The sequence below is a fragment of the Notechis scutatus genome, chromosome 5, assembly GCF_049901735.1.
Source record: "Notechis scutatus isolate UNSWTSFEM ecotype Mainland chromosome 5, rNotScu1.2, whole genome shotgun sequence".
In the NCBI taxonomy this organism is placed as follows: Eukaryota; Metazoa; Chordata; class Lepidosauria; order Squamata; family Elapidae; genus Notechis; species Notechis scutatus.
Window position 1 is genome coordinate 63804086 of NC_142013.1, and position 27566 is coordinate 63831651.

Sequence of the window (27566 nt, forward strand, 5' to 3'; positions counted from 1 at the left end):
GACCAAGGTGGGCTGCCTGTAGTTTAAGATCAACCCTAGCTGTGTGGCGGGCTTATTCAGCGCTACATCAGTTTTTCTGTTCAAATAAAAAATACTCTGGTATGGCTACCCGTCTTGAAAACACATATTTTCTCACTGATTTGGCCTTGATGATTGATGTGCTTACTGAAATATCTCTCTTTTCTAATGCATTGCAAGCGAGAAATATAGACATTATAAAGGCTGAAAACTTGTGATAAGATCAATTAAATCATTTGAAATGCTTATAGAGGAAAAGGTGCATATGAAAAAAAGGTTGATGAATTAATTACTTCAGAAACCTTTAAAAATATATAAATTTTATACAAAATCATCAATTTGTGGGACTTCCTTGTGAAAAACTTATACAAAGCATTGTAACTAATTTGAAGAAAAGATTGATGGATTGCGAACATTTTAAAACAGGCTGCCAATTTAAAGACATTGATCAATTAAAATTTTTAAATTATTTGGAGCCAGATTATTGGAAGATTGAAGAAGTGATGGTTCCATGGAGAACAGCTGAAGATTGGTTGCATTTGGTGAAATTTTCAATTATGAAATCAATATTAATTATTATCGTGGTTTCATAGAAAATGTACTAAAAGATTCTAAAAATTATACAATTTTTGCAGCATTAAAAAGGCTAGAGATATTATTAAAACTATTGCAGTCAGTTCAGCAGAGACGGAAAGGGGCTTCTCACAGATGAACATAATATGTTCAGAGGACAGAAGTCGCCTTACAGTTTCCAATATTACAAACCTCCAGACCATCAGTCGAATTGGCTTACCTCTGCAAGAATGGGACCCTGTTCCTATAGTAAAGAAGTGGTTACGGGCACATCACACAGCTGATGATGCTTGTGTTAAACACAAGAAACTGTAACGGGATGATAATAGAAAAGCAATTTGGCAGTACTTTAGGTTTTATTGTTTTTGGTAAAGTTTTGTTATGTAATAGTTTTTGATTAATATTTTAAAATGTAACAATATAGTTTTGTGTACCTTTTTATTATTTAACATTAAAGACATGACATAATAACTACTTTTTGTTTTCATATATCTTTTTTTAATATTTAGTCATTAGGGCAAAGAAGTGATGTTGAGTTGGCCTCGCCCAGCCCTCTGCAGCCCTCCCCGTAGCTCCTCGTAGCTGCCCGGGCCTCGCCCTGCCCTCTCCAGGGCTCCCCAGGCCTTAGAAACTGGCAAAAAACACTTGCTAAGGAAGTGGCCATTGAGCAAGGACCTGGTCATTTAGTGAGAACCACTTACATTTGGTTTGCCAGTCACATGGCTACCTGCCCACGCTCACCTCAGTCACATGACCACCTAGCCATGCCCACCCCAGTCACGTGACCACCTAGCTACTCCCAGCCAGCAAGCCACTCCCACTCCAGTCACATGACCACCAAGCCACACCCACAAATTAGGCCACACCCACAGAACTGGTTGTTAAGAAATTTGAATCCCTGCTTTAGGGGGAGTGGGTGCTCTCACTTGCGGTACTGGGGCTAGTGCTAAGCACTCTGAAGCATGATGCCCTTGCTGGCCACAACGGAAGTACTTTGTAGAAGTCAGGGTGGCTGCTGTTTGACGTCCCTTGCCTTGGCATAGAGATGAGCACTTCGTGAGTTGTCTTTTGGGTTGTTTCTCAGTGTTGCTACTTCGGTGCTGTCTGAGTGCATTGTCTTTTACTATGGCCATTCGATATCACTCATAAGATTCTGTCCTTGGGCAACCCACAGCAAAGGCAGATTTATTTTTTAAATAATTTTTATTCTTTAAAAACCAAAAATACAAAAGTCTCATTTCCATTAACAGTAATTGTGTCATTGTATATACATGTTTCTCGTTTTGTAACTATACATCATTTTTATCTTTATTCTTCACCCATTCATACCACCTCTCCCATATCACATAATATTCTCGATCATCTTTGCCTCTTAATTCCATGGTGAATTTGTCTAGTTCGGCACAATCCATTATTTTTTGAATTAGAACTTCGTCTGGTAGTGTTTTATCGCTCTTCCAATTTTGTGCAAATGTGATTCTTGCTGCGTTTAGGATGTGTACAATAAGGTATCTTTTATCTTTACTCAAATTCCCTTTAATCATACCTAATAAAAACTTTTTTGGTTCCAATTTCAATCTATATTTTGTAATCTCAAAAAGCCAACTCTGTACTTTCTTCCAATATTTTTTAACCTCTATACATTGCCACCAGATATGGAAAAACGTTCATTTCATTTTTATAGCCGCTTATTCAGCCTAACAGTGATAATTGTAATTTTCCCCATTTAGTCAGGTCTTTCTTTAACTGTAAAAGTAATTTCATATAATTATCCTCTTTTATGGAAGAACATCTTCCTGTTAACCAAATTCCTAGGTATTTAAGTTTTTTAACGCTTTTTTAATCCCAATTTCCTTTCCAATTCTTTTTTCTGACTTTCTAGCAAGTTTTTAGCTATTACTTTTGTTTTATCTTTATTAATTTTTAATCCTGCTACCGCCCCATATTCTTCTAATTCTTGTATTAAATGGATCCCTGACTCCATTGGTTCTTCAACAAAAAAGACCAAATCATCCGCAAACGCCTGTACTCTCCTTTTTTACTTTTCAGTCCAATTATTTCCTTTTTTTGTCTGATCTGATTTAAAAGCACTTCCATACTCAAGATAAAAAGCAGAGGCGACATTGGACATCCCTGCCTAACGCCTTTCATAATTTTAAAATTTTCAGTAGTCTTCCCATTTATAATTACCTTAGCTTTTTGGTTTGAATAAATTGTACCTATCATTTTCTTAAATTTAGTTCCAAATCCCAATGTTTCGACCTGTTGGATCATGAACTGCCAGCTGAGATTGTCGAACGCTTTCTGAGCATCTAGGAAAATCAGCGCTGCCTGCTTTTCCAGGTGGGCCTCATAATATTCTAATACATTTAATACTATCCTTGTGTTGTTTCTTATCTGTCTAGAGGGTAGGAAGCCATTCTGATCAGTGTGAATAAGTTCATTTAGTATAATTTTTAGTCTTTCCGACATTTTTGTTGCAAATATTTTATAGTCTACGTTCAGAAATGAAATTGGTCTATAATTCTTGATCTGTTTATGATCTAAATCTTCTGTAGGGATTAGTGAAATGTTTGCTTCTCTCCATGAGTCAGGTAATTTGGCAAGATCTAATACCTCATTGTACACATCTAAAACTGATTTAAGACATTCATAAATACATTTATATACTTCTGCTGGAAGACCATCCAGCCCTGGGGTCTTACTGTTTTTCTGCCTTTCGACCGTCCTTTTTAGTTCCATAACTTATTTCTTTATTTAACATCTCTTTCTGTTGCTCTCTAATTTCTGGAAGGCCTTTCATTTTCAAATATTGATCTATATTCTCAGAGTTTATACCGTCCTCCCTATAAAGTTGTTCAAAATATTTTTGTACTATTTTCTTTTTCTCTACCATTCGATATTCTAATTTCCCATTATCATCTTCCAATTCTTGTATCAACCTTCTCTCTTTTTCTAATCTTAATTTATGGGCTAGCCACCTCCCTGGCTTGTTCACATGTTTGAAAAAATTCTGTTTTGCTCTATTCACCTCTTTAACTCTCTCTTCCTGATTTATAATATTCAGTTTATGCCTAGTAAGAATCATCTCGCTCCTAAATTTTTCATCTTTTTTTTTTGTAGTCTGCTTTCTAGCTCTTTAATCTCCTCCTGCAACTTATTCTGATTTTGCCATCTTTCCTTATTCCTTTTGGCTGTATGTGCTATTACCAGCCTGCGCAAGACTGCCTTGGCTGTATCCCATATAGTCTGTAGTGATGTTTGATCTACTGTATTTTCCCTAAAAAATAGTTCCATTTCTTTCTTAATTTTTTCTACAAATTCTTTCTCTTTTAAAATTTGGGGATTAAGTATCCACCTTCTACTCTTCCTTTTTCTTCCTTTCCAAGTTATTTTTAGTGGGTTGTGGTCTGCCCATACATTCATCATAATCTCTACCACTTCTAGTTGGTTTCCTAGTTCTGCATTCATCCATGCCATATCACGCCCATGATTTGTGTGGGTTAGAGTAGAACATGAATTCTTTTTTCCCTAAATTTGTTCTCCTCCATTGATCCATCAAATTTAGTTCCTGTGTCATCTCAAAAAATGATCTGGGCAAAATTTTCCTTTTCTTTTTATTCTTTGCACTACTGGTATAATCTTTTCTTATGTCTACTACCGCATTAAAATCTCCCACAATGCATACATTGTCTTGTCCCATCTCTACAATTCTTCCATGTAAATCTTTATAGAATTGACTTTATCATTCGGCACGTAAATTATAACTAATAACATTGGCTTATAGCATATCTCTAATTTGAGTATCAAAATTTTCCCCTGTGGGTCTACATATTTTTCTACTGCCTTAATTTCTTTTTTAATATATACCGCTATCCCTTTCTGTTTTTGATCTGCCAGAGCTACAAATAACCTTCTTATTTAGGATATTCTAAACATTTCCAAAATTGTTTTTTAATATGCACTTCCTGTAGGCATACTATTTCTATTTTCTGTTTGGCTAACCTGGTTAGTATTTGTTTCCATTTAATGGGTGAATTTAAACCATTTATGTTTAATGATAATAGCTTCATTTCTGTTTCCATCTTTCTACTTGTGAGATGTTATCTGTCTTCTGTTAATTCTAGTCTCTCTTTGCGGGGGAGTTCTTAATCTTCTTTCAATCTCCTCTTTGTTCTCTTCTTCTTGTTCTAGGCCTCCTGTATCTTGCTGTTGTTGTTCTTCTTGGCTTTCTGTCTCTAGCTGCTCTCTACCGCTGCTTTCTTCTTCTATTCCTCCAATCTGATCATATAGATCTTACGCCTTATCCAAATTATCTATCCTTTTTTAAAATAAATTTTATTAAGTTTCCAAATTTTAAAAACATAAAATAAAATTTTATACATTGTTATCAACATCAAGACATCTTTTGCATCTCCTCACATTTTTTCAGTATATGTATTTACTTATTACTTTACCGTTACATCTTACTCTTACTATAAATCAATATCTTTTATCCTTACATCTCAATCTTCTCCATGGTATATTTACACATTCCCTCATTCTTTTCCTAATTGCCATTTTATTTTCATTTTATTTCTAAACCACTCATACCAGGCATCTCAGGCCCTATAATAAATTGAATCTTCTCTTTCTTTTATTTTCATCGTTAGCCTGTCCATCTCTATACAATCTATTATATTTTTTATAACCATGCCTTCCGGTGGAACCCTTTTTTCCTTCCAGAGTTGTGCGTATGAAATCCTTGAAGCTGTTAATATATGTAACATGATATATCTATCTGTTTTATTGCATTTTTATTTTATTATACCTAATAAAAAAGTTTCCAGATTAAATTCAATTTTCTGATTTGTGATTTCTTCTATCCATTGTCTAATTGTATTCCGATATTTTTTCACTTCCTGGCATGTCCACCAGGTATGAAAATAAGTGCCTTTTTCTTTTCCACATTTCCAACAATTTGGGTCTGAGTTAAATATTTTTGCCAGTCTAGCGGCGGGAAGGTGCCATCTGTAGAACATTTTGTATTGATTTTCCTTATATGCTGTGGATGTAATTAGTTTGTAATTTGATCCCCACATTCTCTCCCAATTTTCCAGGTCTATATTGTGGCCAACATTTTTCGCCCATACCACCGTCTCTTTGACCACCTCCTCTTTGATTTTAAAATCTAGTAGAAAGTTATATATTCTTGAAATCATTTTCTTTTCCATTTCTTGTAGAATTTTATCTAATTGATGCTTTGCCATGCAGAAACCAAATTGTTCTTTGTCCTTCTGATATCTCACCTGAATTTGCATGTATGGCCACCAATCTATCTTTATATTTTGTTGCTGTAATTCTTGTCTCATTTTTAATCTTCCTTGTGTGTCTAATAGTAATTGTAATTGTAATTCCTCTTTTTTCCCAGATCCATTGCATTTGGGTAGATTTGTGCTTCCATAGTTGACAACCAGTTTGATATTTTAGTATAATGATTCTTTTTAATCTTGTTCCATGTCCAAATTAATGAATCTCTAATCACGTGTCTCTGAAAATATGCATGCTGTTTACATTTCCCATCCCAAGTTATCTATCCTGATCCTCTTTTCCTGCCATGTTACCAACAAGCCTTCTGGAACTAGCCTTCGAAACATTATATTCTTTTGGATAAGTTATGTTGCCAGAAATTTATAGTCTTTTCTCTTCTTCTTTGGAATCTGCTTCAGGGTTTGCACTTCTTTGTCTTTAAAACCAAAGGTTCATCTCGCGTTATATATATATTTTATCATATACCTGTTTCCTAGCAAATTGAATGTGAACTTCCCTAGGTAGCCTGTTGCGTCGAGCGTAACTAGTTTGGCCTCTGTAAGCCTCATCAATTTCTAAAAGGATCTCTCGGGTCTCCCTTTGTAGAGCTGGTGCTAGTAGATCTGCCATAAGCACATTCAGGTCTTCATCTCTACTCTCGATGATGTTCTGGAACCTCAAATAATAGGTGGCGCGGTCCATCTCTAAATGTATAATTTGTTCTTCTAATCCTTTATTTATTATCATCATCTTGTTTTCCATTAGTTCCAGTTTCTTTTCATTTTGTTCTGTTCTAACAACCTCTTGTAGTTTCTGCTCATTCTTTTGAATTGTTTGCTGTATGGTATCAATCTTATCTTCTAATTTATTGATATTTCCTTTCAATTCCATATGGTTTTGCGAAATATTCTCTTGCGTCTTTATCTGTTGTTCCTGCATTTTAAACATAGTTTCTTGAATAGTCATTAATGATGTCTGTATCGTTTGCATATTAGATGCCACACTTTGTTTTTCTGCCCCTAACATTCCCTCAATCATCTTTTGACCCACCGGTGATGAAATTGTCAATGTGGGGCTGTATGTTGTCTTCTTTGCCGTTCTCCAGGCTGATGTCATGGCACTCGTCTTATTTTCAAACTCTATTTTTTTCTACCTGCTTTATTATCCCCTTTACAATATATTTTAAAATAATCTCTTACTTCCAATTTATTCCTTCCTCTTTTCATATCTCTTTGTTGTAATTATATAAAGTTATCACTATTTGTTATCCCTTTCTCAGTTTCAAAATCTGTGTCTCTATGTGTCTATCTATATCCTGCTCAAACAAACCTTCCTGCTTTTTCCTATACACAATATATTAAGTTTATTCTGTTTTCCTTTTTTTGTGTAATAAAAGGGGAAATCTAGTTTTGGCTTATATATAATCACTTAAATATACATTCTTCTCAACCTCTTAATATCATAATCAAAACTTATTTTTCACTATATTTCCTTAGCTCAATAAACAATACTTAATCAAAATAATTATAACATCAAATATTGCCCCAATAAAGAAGGAAAAACAAAACCCCCCTTTTTGGTTTCTTAAGTTCACTTTTAACTTAGAGCAATAATCCAATAACCAATTTTTTTTAAATAAAAGTTTCTTATTTTTTTTAAATTTTACAGATCTCTTCAACGTGATTCCTGATTATAACACTTGTACATAGTCATACTTTCATTTCCATTAATCTTATATAATATCATCTCATCTCATTATCCATTTCACTCATCTTTAAATAAATTTGCATTTCATATTTCAATTCATTAATTCAATATCAATATCATTTCATCCACACATAGGTTTTCAATTCTTTATCCCCTACCAATAATCAAATGTTTTAGCTCATTCAATGATCATATAGTTCAATCTTATCCTTCAGTATCAGCCTATTTTTATTGTCCTTAGAGTTTGCAAATCACACATTCCGCTCACGTTCTCCACTTTCCCTTTTCCTCTCCCATTTCACTGATCTCACCATCTCAATCCGAACAGATGTCCAATCTCTTCTCTCTCCCGCTATGTCTCTTAATGCTCCCGCCAAGTCTCACTCTATAAATCCACTCGTTTCTTCTGCATTTCTTTCAGTCTTACCTCCATCAGATTGTCTTCTTCTCTGCTCTCTTTAATGTCATGCCGATTCTTTCCACTTGAAGATTACTCAATCACTCCTCTCTCCGTACCTCGCCTCTCTCAGCTCCGTCATCCCAGCTTTTCTTCTCATCCTTTCCACATCTCTCTAATTCCGCTTTACCTCCTCCTTCCTTCTACCACTTTCTCTTTCTTCCTCCTTCGTATCGCTCTCTCGTCCTGATCAGCTTTCACTTTCTCCTTCTCCACTTGCCACACACGTCCTGTTATCGTCCTCCATCCAAGAGGCAGAAACAAGCTGATTCTCTCTCCTTGCCTTATCACCGGCTTTCCGCCACCTCCACCTCTAACTTCTCTGGTCTCTCAAAAAAGCAAACTTCTATTCCCATCAGCTCTCATATTCTCTCAATTTTTAACTTGCAGTTTTCCTCGAGTTTTCACTTCAAACTTATATCCCCCCTCTCTCAGTCTCTTTCCATCTATGATAACTGCTGAGTCATAGCTTGTTCTCTATTATATTGCTGCTTGTTCTATGGGGTTATCACTCCTCACCAGAGCACCTTTTTCTCAGAAACAAGTTCAAAACTTACTTTTGGCAAATCACCTCAATTACAATTTTGGGATTTCGATTTCAATGACACTTCTGTTAATAATCTTCTCACTTCTCATTTGTGGTTCAGCCATGGCTTCGGGTCCGCCATAATACTATGACAGGCACTTTCACTTCAGGTTTCAGGGGTTTCCCTTTGTGCCAGCTGGCAATCACTCTTCGCCTCACCTTCGTCCGGGCTTCCTCTTTTCTCTGCTTGGCTGTCCAGGCTCCTCACACCCAGAAAAGTCCCCAAAAAGTGAAAGGATGGGATCCAGGGACTGAGACCTCTCTCCCTTCACCCTTTCACCAAGGCATCACCACCAGAAGTCCCAGCAAAGGCAGATTTTTAACAACTTCTCATCCAGGCTTTCTTGGAAATAGTGCACAAGTATTCTTTCAGACCAGTGCCTGAGACTAGTGGTCAGGCGTCTGAACTCAAGCACTAGTTCCTTGGCGAGTCTACCCTTCTGCCAGATGCTTTTTATTTCTGCTTCTGCCTCTTGTTCTCAGGAAGAATCCTCAAAATGTGCCTGGAGCTCTCTCAGGAAATTGTCCACATTGTTTAATTCAGGAGCACCTTCATCATTGAGCTGGGTGAACCATTCTGATACCTCCTCCTCCAGATTGTCACCTAGGAATTGGACGAGTTGTGCATTGTCATGGAATTCATCTCCATGCCTGTCGATGTAAGACCATGCTCTGTTCAGGAAAAATGCAAGTTTACTCGCGGTTCAATCAAATATGGTTTTAAAAGGTGTTGGGGCATTTGCACACGGAGCTGGCTTGGCAGTGGTGGGGGGCTGCAGCTTGGGCTGGTATTATTTGAGCTTGGTCTCGAACCCATCCTCTGCCTGGATAAAATGCCCATCCTGGAGGGATCTGGTCAGCTGGAGGCAGACAAGTGGGGGGGGGACTTGTTCCTCGATGTATTCTTAGTGGAACTCCCCCTTCTTCTCACTCCTCTCTGTTCCACTCGGGGGAGAATGGTGCAATGGAGGTAGATCTCCAGAAGCAGTAGATCGCCTTCTCCTGGGAGGAGATAAATCTCCCAACAACTGGGTTAGACCGAAAGTTGATGGGCTAGAAGAGTGTGTTGCTCGATCTCTCCAGGTAGCCATTTGCCTCCCTCAAGGACCTCTGCCTTCGCATCCAATGATGAGCTGCTTCAGCTGGTCAAGTAAATCTTTGAAGGTCTGGCTGCACATTGCCATTTGGTACTGCCATTCAGTCGGCTCATTGGGGTCTGCCATAGGTCCTCTGGGTCCAGTTGCTGCTCTCCACTCTAAGCTTTTGGCTTGAGATTCCCTGGCCGCAGTTAACGGGCAATCGATGAGTGGGTCTGGAAGGGTTGTTTGGCCAAGCAGGTCTCTTTCCATCCATTGGATACCAGACCATTCATCCGGGGATTTGGGGCAAGCTCCCATCTGGCGCGTGATATCCTCCACGGCTGCAGTCACTCTGATCATCTCCTGGGGAATCCGTTGGGAGGTCAGTTGCTGGACTGGCAAATTAATACAAGAGCCTTCGCAGAGTTTGCACTCACGTTCTGGTACTCCCAGGTCCTGTCCTTCTGCCATCTTCCCTGAGTCTTTGCCGTTGCCCAGTGCTCCATGTAAACAGCCAGGGCTCAGGACCCTGAATAGCAATCCTTGTTCAGGATTATGTTGTAGAGATCCAGAATCATGTCAGGTTTCCAAGTGATGAAATCTATTTAAAAAAGAAATGAGTAGAGTCCATCTTCCAAAACAGTTTTCTTTTATTTAGGAAAACATCAAATTGGCAAAGTTTGTTGTAATTCCGGATCTGACACAAACCGGAATTAAGCCACATAATATTGGAAAGTAGAAACAGAAACTCCAAAAGTCACATTCCCCGATAGCAGTAAATCAACATTGCCTGGTGTCATTAATCTCCACCTCCAGGCCTCAGCAGGCACTTCTTCTGTTTCCACAGGAAGGAAAAGTCACCTAGCCAAAACAACCCTCACTATCTAACCACTCCTCCCACCTTCGGAATGTGGCAAGCCCAAAACCCTTCCCCCATTATCAACAAAGAGAAAGAAAGAAAAGGAACATATGATTAGGATGTAGGGCTAAATAAAATGGCTACTCGTATGTCAATTTCAGGCTTGACACTGTTTTATTCCTAACTGTCCCAACCACTGTTGAAAACTTGCTGACATGAATTCTGAACCACTGTCAGTTTGCAGCTGATATACTTGTTCTTTATATCTCCTTTCTATGAAGCTTACCCATTGCTTAAATTTCTGTAGCACCTCTATTTTACTCTTTAGTAAATAGCAGAACCCAAATCTGCTGTAGTCATCTACAATGACCAGCACATACTTTGCTCCTCCCAAACTGGCTTGCATTGGCCCAACCAAATCTGCATGTACCAGCTCTAGAGCTCTTGTTGTCTGCCTTGTGCTACTCTTGCTTACTCGGAATGCCTTGTACTTTGATAATTTACATATTGCATAGTCCAAGTATGCCTTACACCCTTTCAAGTTTAAACCTTCTCAAATGTTGCATCTGTTGCAAAACTCTGAAGCTGGCATGGCCAACCTTTCTGTGCAAAAGATGAATGCATGAATCATGTTGTGCCATGTTTCCAAATGTTTGGGCACATTGAATCTTTTGTCCCTGCTTTATAAAGGTTATCCTGTTTTATGCCATGTGCACATACACTCCAATTTCTTTTTATGAGACATCTCCCATTTACAAATGTGATCTCAAACCCCTTGTTTTTCTAGACTGAAGACACTAAGTAAATTATGCTCCATTTCAGGCACATACAATATGTTACTAAATTGTTCCTCCAGACATGGAATCAGCACACTGCCTTTTCCTATGACTTTAACCTTCTGGCCATTTGCCAAGGCTACTACATCTCCTCCAGCTGGATCCATTCTGAAAAACAATTTAGAATTATTAAGAATTGTTTGACTAGTCCCACTGTCTACTAACCATTTGTCTTTGCTATTACAATAGCTAACTTTTGCAACAGCAGCTTGTCCATCTGTTGTTTTTCTTCCTTGTAAAGTCTTTCTTTAAATGAGTCTTATCATCAAAGATGAAACACTGCCATTATTCGTGTTCTTTCTTTTAGAAGTTCTTTGCTGGGCTGTAATCCGGTCTTTTCTGTTACTCTGGTCTTTGCAAACATCCTGTCTGTTGCTTTTCTCTCTCTGCTCCTTGGGCTCCCATCTCAGGAATTTCTCCTCCTGGTTTTCTCTAAAATGGCATTTGTTTTCTTCAGAAATCAAACAGGCTTTAAGGGCTTCCATATGTAATTCCTATTCTGGTTTGCATTCAAAAATGACTGAAACAATGTCCCACGTTTCATCAAGACTGTTTAACACCAACAGCACTTTCTGAGATTCAGGAATCTGCATTCCATGCTGTTCTAACTCAATAAATAGAATCTGCATGTGCACTCTTTTGTGGTAACAGCCAGGCTCTGTACAATTGTCTCAATAATTGCACAATGTTGCAATGCTGACGCACTCATATGCACACTTCTCAATTTCAGCCAAAACTCCTTTGCAGTTTTTAAATCTGCTACAGTCAAGAATTGTTCATCTTCCAAACTTAAAATGATGTAGGCCAATGCCTTACCATGCTGCCTTTGATCTGCAGCTGCTAATGGCCCCTGGGGTGGATTAATAACAATATCCCAGACTTCCTTAGCCTTCAGGAAGCATTCCATTTTTGCAGCCCAAGTAATATCCAAGTAAAATAAGTCCCAATTGAGGCACAGAGCTCTCCTTGAAATCAACAGCCATCCTGCAAGCCTTTTCAACGTTGTGCTCTTTAGCTTATAACACAGGCTGTCCCTCAGCTCGATTACAGTTCAGTCGTACTGAGTGTTTGGACTGGCTGGGTGTGCTCTGGACCCATAACGTGTCACAGTTTGTAGCAATTCAGCCAGCACACAAACAAATAATTTAGCAGATTCATTATATAGAAGAAACTTCTTTATATACAATAAAATAATATAAAGCATGATACATGTATACAATACCCATGCAGCTCTTGCAACGTGGTAGAGAGGAGAAAAAGTAGCAAGTACAAGAAGAAGCACTAGAACACTCAAGCAAAGACAAATGAACTCTCTTATACACAGAACAGTTAAACTAAGCCACACCCAGGCTCCAAGCTGTCTCGCATGGCTCACACAACAAATCCTGTGTCTCAGTCACCAAACAGTCCCCATTGGCTGACTTGTTGCTATGTCTATTCCAGTTCATGAATTCTTATATGGATCAGCGATCCAGTGACTGCAAATGGCAACAGAACAGTATGGCAGACCAACAGACATGTGGGGCAATTATGTGAATTAGAAAAGCAATTAGAAAAGAACATTTGGTAGTGGCAGGTGAAAGGCAAGTAGGAAGAAAGGGTAAAAAGAAATAACTACAGAGCACAAGGCAAAAAAATCAAAGCCAAGTAGACAATAGCAAGCACGGAAAATATAAAGCTAGAGAAGAAAGGGACAAATAAAGCTCACAAGAAGGAGGGAGGAAAGGGATAATTATAGAATATCCCATCACAAGATAAGAACAAACCTTGCATTTAAGCCCCATTAAATACTGAAAATTTTAAAATTCAACATTATAAATTAACTCCTGGAACTTTAAATTTTAAATTAGAAATTTTCCCCTAAATTTTGAAATGTTAGATGATCTGTTAGAATATCAAATTTCTAAATTGGACATTTTCATTTTTAAAAATCTATGATAAAACCTACATTTTCACTAAAACAATTTTTAATCCACTTATGGAAAAAGAAACTTAATTGTAAGGACTTGCCTCTCTTCTCTCCTCGAGAAAGCAGAAATCTTGAAGCAAGTAGCATTTCAAAAGAACATTTTTATTGGGAGAAAGCGATAGCAAGAAGAGTAAGGCAGAACCTGAAATTCCTGTTCAGAATTGTTAAATGTTGCAAAAACCCATCCCAGCCTCCCCTATGTCCAGTCCAAAGTGAGGAATCTACAGGTGCGAAGTTGTTGTGAGAACTCAAGCTGAGAAGATAAGAAGTTGTCTTCATACGCCACTTTACCTGTTCCTGTGGAGCTGAGACAAAACAGATGGCCCCAGACCTGTCCCTTCCCCTGCCTTTCCCAAGAAGGTACATCAAAGGGACAGAAAGACCAGAAACAGGAAAAAGTTGGTAAAGGAGCATCCTGGCCCTCCCCGCCAGAATGGAAGCATCCCAATAGAGATCTGTGGGGACCTGACACTGATGTTATTGTGATCTGCCAAACATGTTTCATGTATACACTTATGCCCATAGAAGACCAAAACTATATATGTACCAAATGTAAACTTAATTGAGTTACTGAAAGAAAAAATAAAGGGTCTAGAGCAGGGCTGTCAAACTCCCGGCCCATGGGCTGGATGGGCCATATGCTGATCACACCCATACCCGGTTTAGCGAAGAGGGAAAAAGTCCCAATATGTCACATGATGCTGTCATGACAATGTGAGTTTGACACCCCTGTCTAGAGGAAACTCTAACCACTTTGAAATTCAACCTACAAAATGAGAAACCCCAAGCTTGCAAGAAGAATATGCCCAAGTTGAACATCATAATGATCAAACAACTTCTAAAAGAATTGAGCCCTTAGAAGAAGACAGATGGAAACATGTCACACTTAGAAAAAAACACAAACCTAGTACAAAACCCCTGTCCAATCCAACCCACTCTGAGGCAGCCCCACTGGTGCTGAGCAATTGATTTCATAGACTCTCCCTGGAAGAAAACATGCAGACACCTAGAAAAGAAGCATCATCAAATGTAGGGACAAAGTAAAAAGTAACATCATCAAATGCTTCTGTGATAGATAGAAAAATACCCCAAACCTTCCTAGGAAAAAAAAAGGCAAGCGTTGGTGATAAATGATTCAATTCTCAAGGGAACAGAACCAGTCATCTCTAGACCAGACAGTCAATCCAGAGATGTATACTTTCTCCCTGGAACAAAAATCAAAAGATGTAGTTTAGAACATAACCAAAACTTAATAAAACCCACAGATTACTACCATTTTTTTACTACTACACATAGGGATGAATGGCATGAAAATGGATATGAAAATAATATTGAGTGATTACGAGCAGATAGCCAAGAAAATTAAGGAGTTGGTGCACAAGTAGTTTTTTCATCTGTACTGCCAACAAAAAGTCAACATCCAGTAAGAGAAGAAAGGGATGAAGAAGTGAACCACTGGCTAAGGGTTGACGTTGCCAAAAGAACTTTGGATTCCTGGACCATGATCTACACAACCTGTGTAGGCTTTTGGCAAGGGATGTCCTCAGGACTATATTATTGTATTTTTGAAATTATGTGTAATATATGTAAACGAAACATAAATGCATCTCAATCAATCAGAATTCCAAACAATAGTCAATGTTTTGATTTATCAAAACATATAGTCTTTCCCCCCCCAACAATGCATTTGTCAAGGCTTTGACCTACGAACTCAAGCAAATCAGAACTCTGAGACTTGGCTTCTTCTCAAAGGTCTTCTTCATTGAGTACATCATATTGGCACAGCTTCAGTAGAAAGCAAATCTAAATCTGTCAGGTGGCTATAGTATAACTAAACTAGGAAATAACCCCACCTCCAAGTATCAAAGGTCATTGGGTTAATTGGCGGGCTCTTCCCCAACCTTATCGCCAGTAGAGATGACCTTGATTCTCATCAGAAAGTTCTTTGTTTCAGCTAGTAATGCATTCCACCCTCCTTCCCCCCCTTCCCCCTCTGTGTGGCAACTGGGGAACAGAAAGATGACTGCCACCAGGTTTGGTTCAAAATTGACAGTCTGCTCTCCCCCTGTTTAGGTGAGGAGTATCTGGAAATTACCAAATGCAGACAGATTAATTTTCTCTTAGCTACCCCTGCCACCACCCAGCTATCCTTTTGGCTTCTGGGGGTTTTTTCTCATAGAATTTTCTGATCAGCTTATCTGCTCTTCTATTTTGACTCTTCACCCAAGTGGCTTCTGAAAGGGGGTAGCCTTTCCACTGTACTAAATACTGTAACCTTCTCATGTACAATCTAGAATCCAGGATTCTTTTTATTTAGTAATGGGTCTCTCCCTGCACGGTGATGGGGCTTCCTGAGCTACTAGACTCTGCTCCAAGCCTATTACCAGCTTCAATAGATTATTGTGGAAAACCGGGTGTATTTCCCCCAATAGGCATGGGAGTTTCAACTCTACCATGACTGGATTAATGATTTTTATGATGGGAAAAGATCCTATAAACTTAGGACCCAGTTTTTTACATGGCAGCTTTAGTTTCAGGTATTTGGTGGACAGGTAAACTTTCTCTCCTATGTGAAATGGCTTCTGAGGGGATCACCCTTTGTCTGCCTTCTCTTTTTGTGTCTCAGTGTCGGTGGCTTTGGCGAGTGCCCATTTCACATTCCTCCAAGCATCCTGCAGGGAGTCTACCCATTCAGTCAGGTTCATTGAGGAACAGGGCTCCTGAGGGAACTCACACATTGGGACAAACTCCACCTGTGTGGCCACCTTGAAAGGGGTGAAGCTCATGCTGCTAAGTACGACATATGCCATCTCAACAAAAAGTAGCAGATCAGCCCAATTGGTTTGTTCAAAGTTTACATAGCAACTCAAGTACTGCTTTATCATTGCATTCATGTGTTGTGCCACCCCATTAGTACTCAGATAAAAAGCTGAGCTAAGCCCCTGGGAAGACCCAATTGACTTTATGAATTCCCTCCAGAATTTAGCCGTAAACTGGAACCCCCCCACCCCGATCAGATATGATCCTCTTTGGGACTCCATGCAGTCGGTAATATACTTCAGGAAGAGCTTAGCCAGTTTATGGGCTGAAAGGAGATCAAAGCAGGCAATGAAGTGGGCCTGTTTGGAAAAAAGATAAATCACAGTCCAAATTACAGTGTTTCATCTACTTTCTGTGAGTTCCACAATAAAATCAATTGCTATTTTCTGCTAGGGTTGTGACAGTTTGATGACTTATAACAATCCTGGTGGTTTCCCAGGTCTTTTTTCCCCCCATTGCTCTGCATGTCACACAGCTTTTTACACAGCTTTCAATGTCCTTTTTCATTGCTGGCCACTAAAATTGTTCTTGTACCAGGTGCCATGTCTTTAGGAATCCAAAGTGGCCGGCTCGTTTGGAGTCGTGGCTTGTTTGCAGAACTTGGACCAGGAGTGTGCTGGGAACATACAATTTTGGACTTTTCCATGCCAATCCATTTTGGGAGGTCAGGAGTTGTTGTCTCTGAACCAGGGGTAGGTTTGCAGCTTGGCTTTGAGATTTTGAGTTAGTTTTTCCTCCAGCTTGCTTGCTCACCTCTGAGTCTATTGCCTTGTGGTGACTTGTGCTGCCTTCTTAGGGGTTGGGAATGATGCTGTTGACCACCTCCTCACATTTACTCTTGTACTGGGGCATTCGGGACAAGGCATCCACTAGGAAGTTTTTCCCTCCTGGGATGTATTTCAGAGTGAAGTTGAATTAGTTAAAATACTGCACGCATCAAACTTTCTTGGGAGAGAGCTTCCAAGGGGTCCTACGGTCCACTAGATTTTTTTGATCAGTCCATAATTCAAACGTCACTTGCTCCCTTCTAGGAAGTGCTGCCAGGTTAATAATGCCCAACCGACCATGAAAGCCTCTCTCTCCCACATTGCCCACCTTCATTCAGTGTGGTTGAATTTTTTGGAGGTGTAGGCGCATGGTTGGAGGTTCCCTTCCTTGTTCTTCTGGAGGACTGTCCCTACAGCTGCTTTGCTGGTGTCTGCCTGAATGACGAATGGCTCCTTAGGGTTTAGGTACTTTAGGATCAGTTCCTCTATGAACAGCCATTTGAGTTTCTCAAATGCTCTCTGGCACTCCACAGTCCACTCTAGTGGCTGGCGAGGTTGTGGTCCCCACCCCTTTCCCTGTTTTTAGCAGGGCTTTCCCTGTTTGATGGGCAGGGCTGTTTTGGCGAAAGGGGATGAACTGTCGGTAGAAGTTTATGAATTATAAAAAGCTCTGCAGTTGTTTGCGGGTTTGAGGGGATTGCCACTCCAGGATGGCTTTTACTTTTCCTGGGTCCACGTTTATCCCTTCACTCAACACTCGATAGCCTAGGTAATTGAGGCGGGTCTTATGGAACTTGTATTTGGATAGCTTGACGTATAGGTTTGCAGACAAGAGTTTCTTTAGTACCTGGCAGACCAGTTTGAGGTGCTTCTCCATTGTTTTGGTGAAGATGAGAATGTCATCTAAGTACACTAGGACCCCCTTGTACAGCTGCTCATGCAGCACTTCGTTTATGAGTTGGATGAAGACCGCAGGAGCCCCTTGGAGCCCAAATGGCATTACTTTGAATTGGACACTGCCCAGTGGGCAGTTAAAAGCAGTCTTCCACTCTTCGATCCTCACCCTGTAATATGTCTCCCTTAGGTCTAGTTTGGTGAAGATCTTCCCTTTTGCTAGATGGACCAGCATGTCTTTAATTAAGGGGAGGAAGTACATGTTTTCCATGCAGTTCCATGTTTTCTGAATTGCACGGGAGTGGCCACCCATGATTTTGCCAGCCAAATGAAGCCTCTGGCTAGGTTCACTTCTTTTGGGGTCATGGAGTAAATTGTTGGTTTAGGGAGTTTCATGCTTGATAGGATCTCAATGGCATGGTGGGGTGGGGGGTAGCACATCACATTCTTTCTTGCTGAAAACCCCCACTAGTTTCTTGGTATTCTTTGGGGATTAGCTGGGTTCCTGGTGGTTGATCTGAAGCGGTTTTAAGGTTCCTCCCGGTGCTGGACAGCTCCTCCCTTCTGGTTGCCTTGAGGAGGAAGAGGGCCCAGCCTTATTTTTCTTTCTCCCTCTTCCCACCAGATCATCGCACCCAGCTTGTTTAGCCAGGACAATCCCAGAATCGTTGCTATCATAGGGGGCAGGCTGCTGGTACCTCTGGGCAGGAGTTCCCTTGAGGACTATTACAAAGTGGATGATCTCCCAATGTTGGCCTATCACTAGCCGCACCAACTCAGTGAGGTGCCTTGCAGGGGAACCTCCTATCAGTGATCCACCGACTTGATCAAACTTCATGGCTCCGAGCAGTCTCCTCGCTTTGATCCCTAGCTTCAGCACTGTCAGTAGGCTAATTAGGCACCTTATGCAGCCTGAGTCTATTAGAGCATCCACCTCTCCCTGGATTCCTGACTTTGGCACCATTTTTTTGCGGGGATGGGAAAAGGGCAGGTGGCTTCACTTACCATCGGGTCATTTTCATCCTCATTGTTGCTGTCATAAGGGGCAGGCTGTTGGTCTCTCTGAACCGGAGTTCCCTCTCCCTCACTTGAACAGGTGAGAACCTAGTGCACCAAATTTGACTTCTCCTGATTCTTCCACGGCAACTTTTTTGGCTTAGACTACACAGTGGGGTCACTTTTGGCTGGGGTGTTGATGCCAGGCACTCAGCAGCTCAATGACCCTGTTGGCTGCTTCTGAAGCACCTGATGGGGGCTCAGACCAGAGCAGGAAGAGGGCCAGTGGGCAGAGTGACAATGGGTTGATGACCGAACTGGCAACCCTCTTGTGTCCGCTTGGGATTCAGATTGGGTGTGCTGTGCTTCTTGTACTGCTTAAGCTTAAGGTCCATCACTATGGCCATCCCCAGTACAAATCATGAATTTGCTCGGTAAACGCATGCCTATAGTACTTGGTCCAGGCCCTCCTTAAAATAGTAGACCAACTGTCGGTCTGCCCAATCTCTCAGTTTGCCAGCCACTCTGTGGAACTCCCACACATACTCCTTCACCAGTCAGCCCCTCTGCTTCAAATCTCAGATTTCGGCATCTGTTTGTAAGGCTTGGGACTCATCCTGGAATCTAGCTCTCGGCCCCCCCACGAAGGCTTTGACGTTCCCCAACTCTGGTGCATCTTCATTATTGAGTTTCATTACCCATTCCACAGCTTCTCCCTCTAGGTTGGCAGTCATAGCATTCATCATGTCCAATGGGTAGACTGGGGCATAGCAGTCCAGGTGGGTCCACATCCGGTAGAGGAAGAGTGCCAATTTCTCTGGGTCTCCATCAAACATGGTCTTCATGGGTGGGGGGTTTGCCACCAGTGGAGAAGGGGATGCCCATGAGCCGGGGAATCAACCATGCCGCTGATAGTAAGGCCTGAGTTAGGAAGAGGCTGAGTTTATCCCACTGAACCTGCTGCTGGTTGCTGCCTTGGGGGGCTCTGTCTTCAGCTTGGACTCACTGTCCCAGCTCGTTGGGGAGGCAGGCTGGCTACTCATGTTACTTGGGTTGGGCTCTGGCCTCACCAGCTGAGCAGTGGGTGAGCTGGCCAAGCCGCTGTCACCATGGATGAACCGATTTGGCTCATCAGTTCCACTCTCCATGTGGTTGAACCTCTCCCTCAGCTGCTCTACCGATAGACTGTGAAGGATGGTCAGGTACTTTGATTCCCTATGTTCGTCCCACTTGGCAGTCTTCTTTGATTTCCATCTCAGGATGAGAGTGGCGACTGAGGGGACCTCAGAAAATTCCATTTCAGCGGCTTTTGACATCCAATTGTGCCCGGCCCCCACCTCTCCTAGATAAAGGTCCTCAGTGGCTAGGGCTTCTTCCTGCATCACTGTCTTATCAATCATATCCACACGGACTGCCAGTGAAAGGACTAACTCAGAGGAACTTGCCTACGGTACGACCCCAGTAAGACAGTGCTATGTTTAGTGGTTGCTTCCGCCATCTTCTACATCTCTGATCTTCCCTGAGTCTTTTCTACCCATCTTGTGTTGTTGGAAGGGCTGTCGGGGCTAAGAATCCCGGAGTAGGTTTACGAGATTTGATTTAATGTCAAGGCTCCAATTAATGAACTCAAGCAAATCCGAACTCTGAAACTTGGCTCCTTCTCAAAGGTCTTCTTTAATGAGTACATCATATTAGCACATTTTCAATGGAAAAACAAATCTAAATCTTTCCCACATTTACAGAATAATTAAACTAGGAAATAATCCCATCCCCAAGTGTCACAGGTCACATTGGCCAATTGAGTTAATTGGTGGGCTCTTCAGGCACTTCTTCCCCAACCTTATCTATTGCCAGTAGAGATGACCTTGGTTCTCATGAGAAAGCTCTTTGTTGTCTAGCAATGCATTCCAAAATCCTTTCCTCCTTCCCCCTCTGTGTGGTATCTGAGGAACAGGAAGATGGTTGCTGCCAGGTTTGGTTTGAAGTTGACCACATCACTTTTCTCTCACAGGCAAATAACAAACCTGAAATTGAAGCAGCTCTTTTTCTGGATTGGATGAGACTTGAACCACAATCAATGGTATGGCTTCCAGTTTTACATAGAGTGGCAGCTGCTGAAACTGCCAAACATCAGGCCAAGTGCAACATCTGTAAAGAATGTCCAATTATTGGATTCAGGTAAAATGCTTAATGAACACTTTCATACCACTGGAACTATAATCATGAAAAGTTATTCAGCATAGAAGCTTATAAATGCAATAAACTGTGGTAGCATAAGACATCTCTGTAAAGAACAAATTGGTTTTTTATCAAACATATTTCTTTTTCTTAAATGAACTAATGCAGGAAACATTCTGCCATTTTCTTCCACATTGAAAATCACAATTTTGCCTTTTTTTCAAATTAAATGTTCAGAAATTGAATAAGTTTATGAAAAAGTAAATTCCTTCATTTTGAAATTGTGTTTGAGTACATAAAAAGATATGCAGATAGTCCTCAATTACAGCCATAATATTGAGCCCAAACTTTCTGTTGCTAAATGAGACAGTTATGTAAGCTTTGCCCCATTTTATGACCTTTCATGCCATAGTTGTTAAGTGAATCGCTGAAGATGGTAAGTTAGTAAAACTTTTGTTAAGTGAATCTGGCTTCTGTATTGACTTTTTTTCCAGAAGGTCTCAAAGATGATCACAGGAGCCCAGGATATGGCAATCATTATAAACATAAGTCAGTTGCCAAGTGTCTGAATTTTGATTACATGACCATAGGGATGCTGCAACAATCATAAGTGTAAAACTCTCATCACTTTTTTCTGTATTGTTGTAACATTGAACAGTCCCTAAATGAATGGTTGTAAGTCGAGGATTATGCACAATTAAGCTACTTTTGAATAGTAACAGTACAAATGATACTGGCTCCATTATTTTGAATGATGACCAATTTATTACCAGGTGGGGGTTTGTACAATAGATATAACATGTTCTCATCTGATTTTGAAATCAGCTGCAACTTTTAAAAACTACACCGTTAATCATTGTGATTGTTTCAGTGCATTGAATCCCTCTAACACTGAAATCCTGGTCTGACAAACAGCATGTCTGATTAGTTGATAACCAGGGGTGGGATTCAAATAATTTAATAACTGATTCTCTGCCCTGATGACCAGCTGGGTAGGTGTGGCTGGGTGATCATGTGACTGGGTGGGCATGGCCAACTCGACATCACTCACGTCGAGGGGCGCTTTGCCTCTTGCCTGGCTCTCATGACCGTGGGGATGCTGCAACGGTTGTAAGTGTGAAAAATGGTCATAAGTCACTTTTTCCAGTGCCATTGTAACTTTGAATGATCAGTAAATGAACCATTGTAAGTCAGGGATTCTCTGTACAAAAATACAAAAAGCTGCTTTGCTTTCAAAAAGCTGCCCTAAAACACCAATCATTAGATTAGAAATATCTGCAAGCCAGAGTTACAAATCAGGGAAGGTACCAGAGCACCTTGAGGAATTGTTAGTGTTTGGGGATAAACCCCTAGCAGAGTATGCAGCAGCAGTCAAGCCAGGCAGCCAAATGAGAGAGGAAGGGTTTTAGAGTATACACACACTGAACACAAACACTGTTTGTAGTTTAAATAGTTTTTAATTCAGTTAGAGTTTAAGCATTGTCAATCAGTCCGTATGTCATTCACAATATATCCATTCAGTAAGACTCACTAACTCAGTCAAGATAATAGTCCTTACTATATCTTTATCAGCCAATAAAGATATCTTCTCCTCCTCCGATGGCTTTCTCCAGAGGATAACGCTGGATATTCAGTAGAGCGATCAAACAGTAGACAGTCGCAGTAAAACAGTAGTAAACAGTTGTATCCAGCAGTAAACAGCAAACGGTAAACAGTAAAACAGTAGGCAGTAGGCAATAGGCAGCAGTAAGCAGCAAGCTTTCTCCTGCTTCCTCTTATTGCAGTTTCTAACCGCACCCTTAATTGACTAATTACATGCAGTGTGGTGCTTAAAGTTACAAACACTTAAACTATGATACCTTAGTTTATATATTTATCCACCCAAACCTTGTTGGGTATCAATGTTATACCTAACAGGAATCATGTGCCTTGGCCACTTTAAGCAATGCAAAAGCACCAAAGGTGCTTTTTCAAAAGGCAACTGAACTTTCTGGAAACCAAGAAAGTCCAATTGCCTCTTGAAAAAAGCACCTTTGGGACAGCCATGACCTGGATGACTGAAAAATTCCATAGACAAGAGACTCTTGTGTTCAGTGAACTGACAAAGCACCCTTTTCCACCCAGGAGAAACAATCCTTAGATCCATATGTACCACTTAGATACCAGCTGGTCTCGCTCACCTCACAAGATATCCTAAGGAAATCATCCAGATTTAAGGAAAGGTCATGTGCCCCCCAGAAAGGCTGTAAAAATATCAGTGCCAAACTTGCATCCTGCCTCTTGGAAGTACACCCCAAAAGGACAGTGCCAGGAACCACTACAGTAGTGAAGGAAGACCCCCTCCCCAGATAGAAAAAGAAACCACGAGGCAGGAAAAAATTCAAACACAATACAAATAATTAAATCACAACAGTTTAAATCCTTTAAAAACTAAAACACAAGCTCACACCCCAGGCAAGCTCAAGTGTAAACACTTGAGATGCCTAACTTACAAAGAATGCAGTTAGTGCTAGAATGTAGCAAAAGAGCAAACACTGTAGCTGTTGCTTGTTAAACCAATTACCAGTTAGAAATACCACTGGAACTAGCCAGATTTCTCAACCCTACTTCTTTTCATGAACAGAGATTAACTTTTTTCCTTCCAAACAAAGCTGAATAGGGAAAATTATCCTATCAATAAACACAGGATTAAACATCACCAAGCACAGAATTAAACTTCACCAAAAACCAGTTTTAGGCCAAAACTGAGAAAGGGTATATAAACTCATATTTCAATGTCAATCTTTCTAACTAGCCAAGAAGCCTTTTTGAATGTCACCCATCTTGGTTCCTTGTCATTAAAAGCTTCTTTCAGGCAGCTCTGCTTCTTATTCAATTATGTCTTCAAAGTGCTGATCATTGCATCCCAGCTGGAAGAATTCCTTGCAACAGCAGTGTAAAAAGCTTAAAACAACCCTTCCCCTGTAAGAAAGTCAAACCCCTAATAAAACAAAGCAAAGCAGAGAAGCTCAGAGGACAGTAAGTCTGGGCATACTGCCAAGAACCTTTAGCTATTACAATGTAATAAGGGTTAACCAAGAGGCAGTAAGCAGGGCAATAAAGATTAGGCTACAAACAACACCAGAATGTTTCCTTCCTGCCTTCCTTACCGGATTAGCTCTGTAAAGTGGAAAAAACAAAAGGAAATTTCTTCTAACAACTGGTTCTCCGAACTGTTCAGAAATTTAACAAACGGTTCTAGCGAATAGGTGAGAACCGGCTGAATCCCACCACTGTTGATAACCAATCTATTACTGCTTTCTGGTAACCCAAGTTCTTTGATATTTGAATGAAATATGTGTTTATAGGCTATGCATAATTCAAAAAACAAAAATGGTTTAAGAGTTTTCATAGTTATTTTTCCAATGTTCTCAATTTTTTGTAAATGGATCTCTTATAGTAAATTGTGTGCTGTTGATTAAAATTGTATCATATGAAGCTCTAATATTTCTTCAGATTTATACTTATAGTAAATACAGTTTACTCTTAAATTTGTTAATTGCATTCTTTTCCTTCTCTTTCAGATACAGAAGCTTAAAGCACTTTAACTATGATATCTGCCAAAGTTGCTTCTTTTCTGGCCGAGTTGCAAAAGGTCATAAGATGCACTATCCAATGGTGGAATATTGTACACCAGTAAGTAATGATCACTGTGGTTGTAATATATATTGCTGAATGAAACACAGTACTTGTATTTGTTTAGATAAATTAGTAAGATTGAGTAAAGAATTGTTGAGGAAAAGTAAATAATCTATACATATTTGGTTGGAAAGCATTAAGTCTTTTGTACAATCAAAATGGAAGTCATAATAGTTCATTGTTCATGTGTTGCTTTTCATATATATTGTTTGAAACTATATACTTGTAAAGTTAAGATTCATTGCTAAAATTGATTTTACGTACTATTCAATAAGATTTGAATATTTCCAAAATATATGTTTGCACTATAAAAGAATCCTCGTCGTATTATTACAAAATTACTAAGTCTGCATGCAATTGTTATAATTAATCCATCATATAATGGTTGTGATAATTGGTTGAATGTGCTAGATTTAGGAGAAATATCATTGTTTGATAATGATTTCAGTGTTTGATATGTGTCAGATCCGTGTATCTGTCATTTCTTCAGTGGAAGAAGAAAAGGGGGGGAGGCTGATAAAGAAATCCTTTCTTGATGTAACCTGAATATATTTAATCTTATATCAAATTTGTATAACCCACACATGATACAATGGAGGGAGAAAAGCCAGATGGCTGGAACCTATCACCTCTGAGAGGCACAGCCAGGAGATGAGAAGATCATAAAAATTCCACAGTGAGATGTGCCCTGGGAATCTCTGGAAAAGTTCGTTCTAAAAAGGGGGTGGGGGGAAATTAGGTATCCCTGGGAAACTGTGAAAAAGATTGTTCCTTACAAAAAGGGTGGGGAGGAATTAACATACTGGCTTTTGTTTCATTAAATACACATTGAGATAAGGGGAGGGGTTCTAAACTCCCTTATGTATCCCTGTATGCCTGAGAGACCTCAGATGCTGCTTTGAACTCCTACATGAATTGTCTCACCTCAATAAAGGATTCCTTTTTGATACGTTTTGATACATTTTCAGAAGTTCATTCTAGTTGAGTGAATGGGAAAAGTTATGTAGCCTGTATGATGACATTGGCATCATTTAGCCTGGATTCTATATTTTAAAAAATGGCTTACTATCACAAACTGTTTGAAAGCTGGCAACTTAAGATATGCTGCAGATAAAAAGACGTTAAAAAGCATTTTAAACATTCCAGTTTATATAGATACACCATAAAGGATGGACATCATCTTATTATCTTTATCTATAATCTTTCAAATACAGCCTAAAAATAAAAATAAGTAGAATGGGACAAGAGGTGTATCCTTGTTGTTTTTTTCAGTTAAGCTAACATAATAATAGTTCCGTAAAGCATATCCAAAAGAGAATGTGAAATAGACATGTTTGAACAAGTATTCATTCTTACAATCTGGCAAATTGTTAATTCTCCTAATATGAATGTGTAGTTCCACTTTCTTCCATTCTGTAATAAGATGTTATTTCTACTTGTCTAGTAAGAAAAGATGGTGGAGAGGGATGGGGCTTTGCAGTATTACCAGTCACAGGGAATGGAGTTCTCCGTTTCTGTGTTGGCTTCTCCCTGTTTGTGGACTCTGAAAGGAGCCAAAAACACCTTGTATGGATGGCAAAGCTAAGGAGGGGCGCTCTGAGAGGTCGCAGGACAGATCACAACTCTCCTGCTGAATCCCAGGGCTTTTTCCCTCTATGCCAATGACGAGGAGAAGAAGCAGTCTAAGATGGCTGCCACGAAGCTGGGACAGCAGATGACCATCTAAGCATAGTACAGTAGCAAACTTTTGTGAACAAAGTGTGAACTGGGTGAGAAGAATTCTTTTTATTCAAATTTTAACCCCAAAAGAATATCCAGGAAAAGAGTCTTACAACTATTTTTAAAAGTAGCAGTGACCTAGCACTTTGAAAAAACTTTAAAATTGAAGGAAAAAGAATTAAAGGGAAAAAGGCAGAAAAATCATTAAAATACAGAAAATTGGATAGGCACTGCTTTGCATTGGCATTTTGAAATGCTGGAATTGTTGCAGCAGATCCTGCTTCCAAATCAGGACACAAGACCACAAAGGGTTGGAAGAACACAGGTTTATTTTGCGCAAATGGTTCAGAGCATTAACATGGCAAATTCTGAACCCTGGGCTACTCCCGAGGCATCACTTTTATTCAGCCTACAGCCCTAGCTTTGCCCAGGGCGTTTCTCTTATCTAGCTATACCATAACATAAGTACTATAAGAAAGGAGAAGGAAGTTTGAATTGATCATCTTGCACAATTCCCCATATATGGTAGTATCTTACACCATCTGTCACTTTCCACACCCACCCTTGCCATACAGTTTGTTACAGGAAAATATCTAGTACATAGGTCAATATGTTTATATTCATATTCAGCAAGTTCTCTATATTATTCTAAAGCTTGCAACATAGGGATTAAGCAACTTCTGCTAATAAGATTTGCAATTTAAGCTAATTAACTTCTGCTAACAACACTGATACTTTTCTGGTATTTTTCCATACTGCTTCATATCTATTTAAAAATCAATGTTATTTTTACATTGTGGAAATATGAAAAAAAACTGGTTAATATTGAAATCCAGTTTAAGAGTGCCACCTGCTGACAAAAGGAAGAATAACATACTCCCAAAATCTTGGAAATATTCGATTACTGGGAATTTAAATGTGATAACAAGAAAGACATTATCATTAAAATGACCCCTGAAGATTACAGTACAAGACTGAATTTATAGAGGGACCTAAAGAGGTTCTGGAAAACTTATGGGACAGAGGAACAAGTTGATCAATTTTGGGATACAAGGAACTAAGAATGTTGAATTTTTTGAGAAGTGACTGGATTTGAATATAAGGTCTTTGGATTATTGGACAAAAGAGGGACACAATAAAA

General features: G+C 39.7%; 1 protein-coding gene across 6 annotated transcripts in view; it reads left to right on the plus strand.

Annotated features, from left to right (window-relative positions):
- Positions 1–27566, plus strand: part of DMD (dystrophin) — a 1185061-nt gene that overhangs the window by 1085899 nt on the left and 71596 nt on the right. For all 6 annotated transcript variants that reach the window (XM_087966867.1, XM_087966866.1, XM_087966869.1 and 3 more), the window contains exons 67-68: positions 20862–21028; positions 24592–24703. In XM_087966867.1, coding sequence (XP_087822993.1) covers positions 20862–21028; positions 24592–24703 — 279 coding nt within the window. The remainder of the gene's footprint in view (positions 1–20861; positions 21029–24591; positions 24704–27566) is intronic.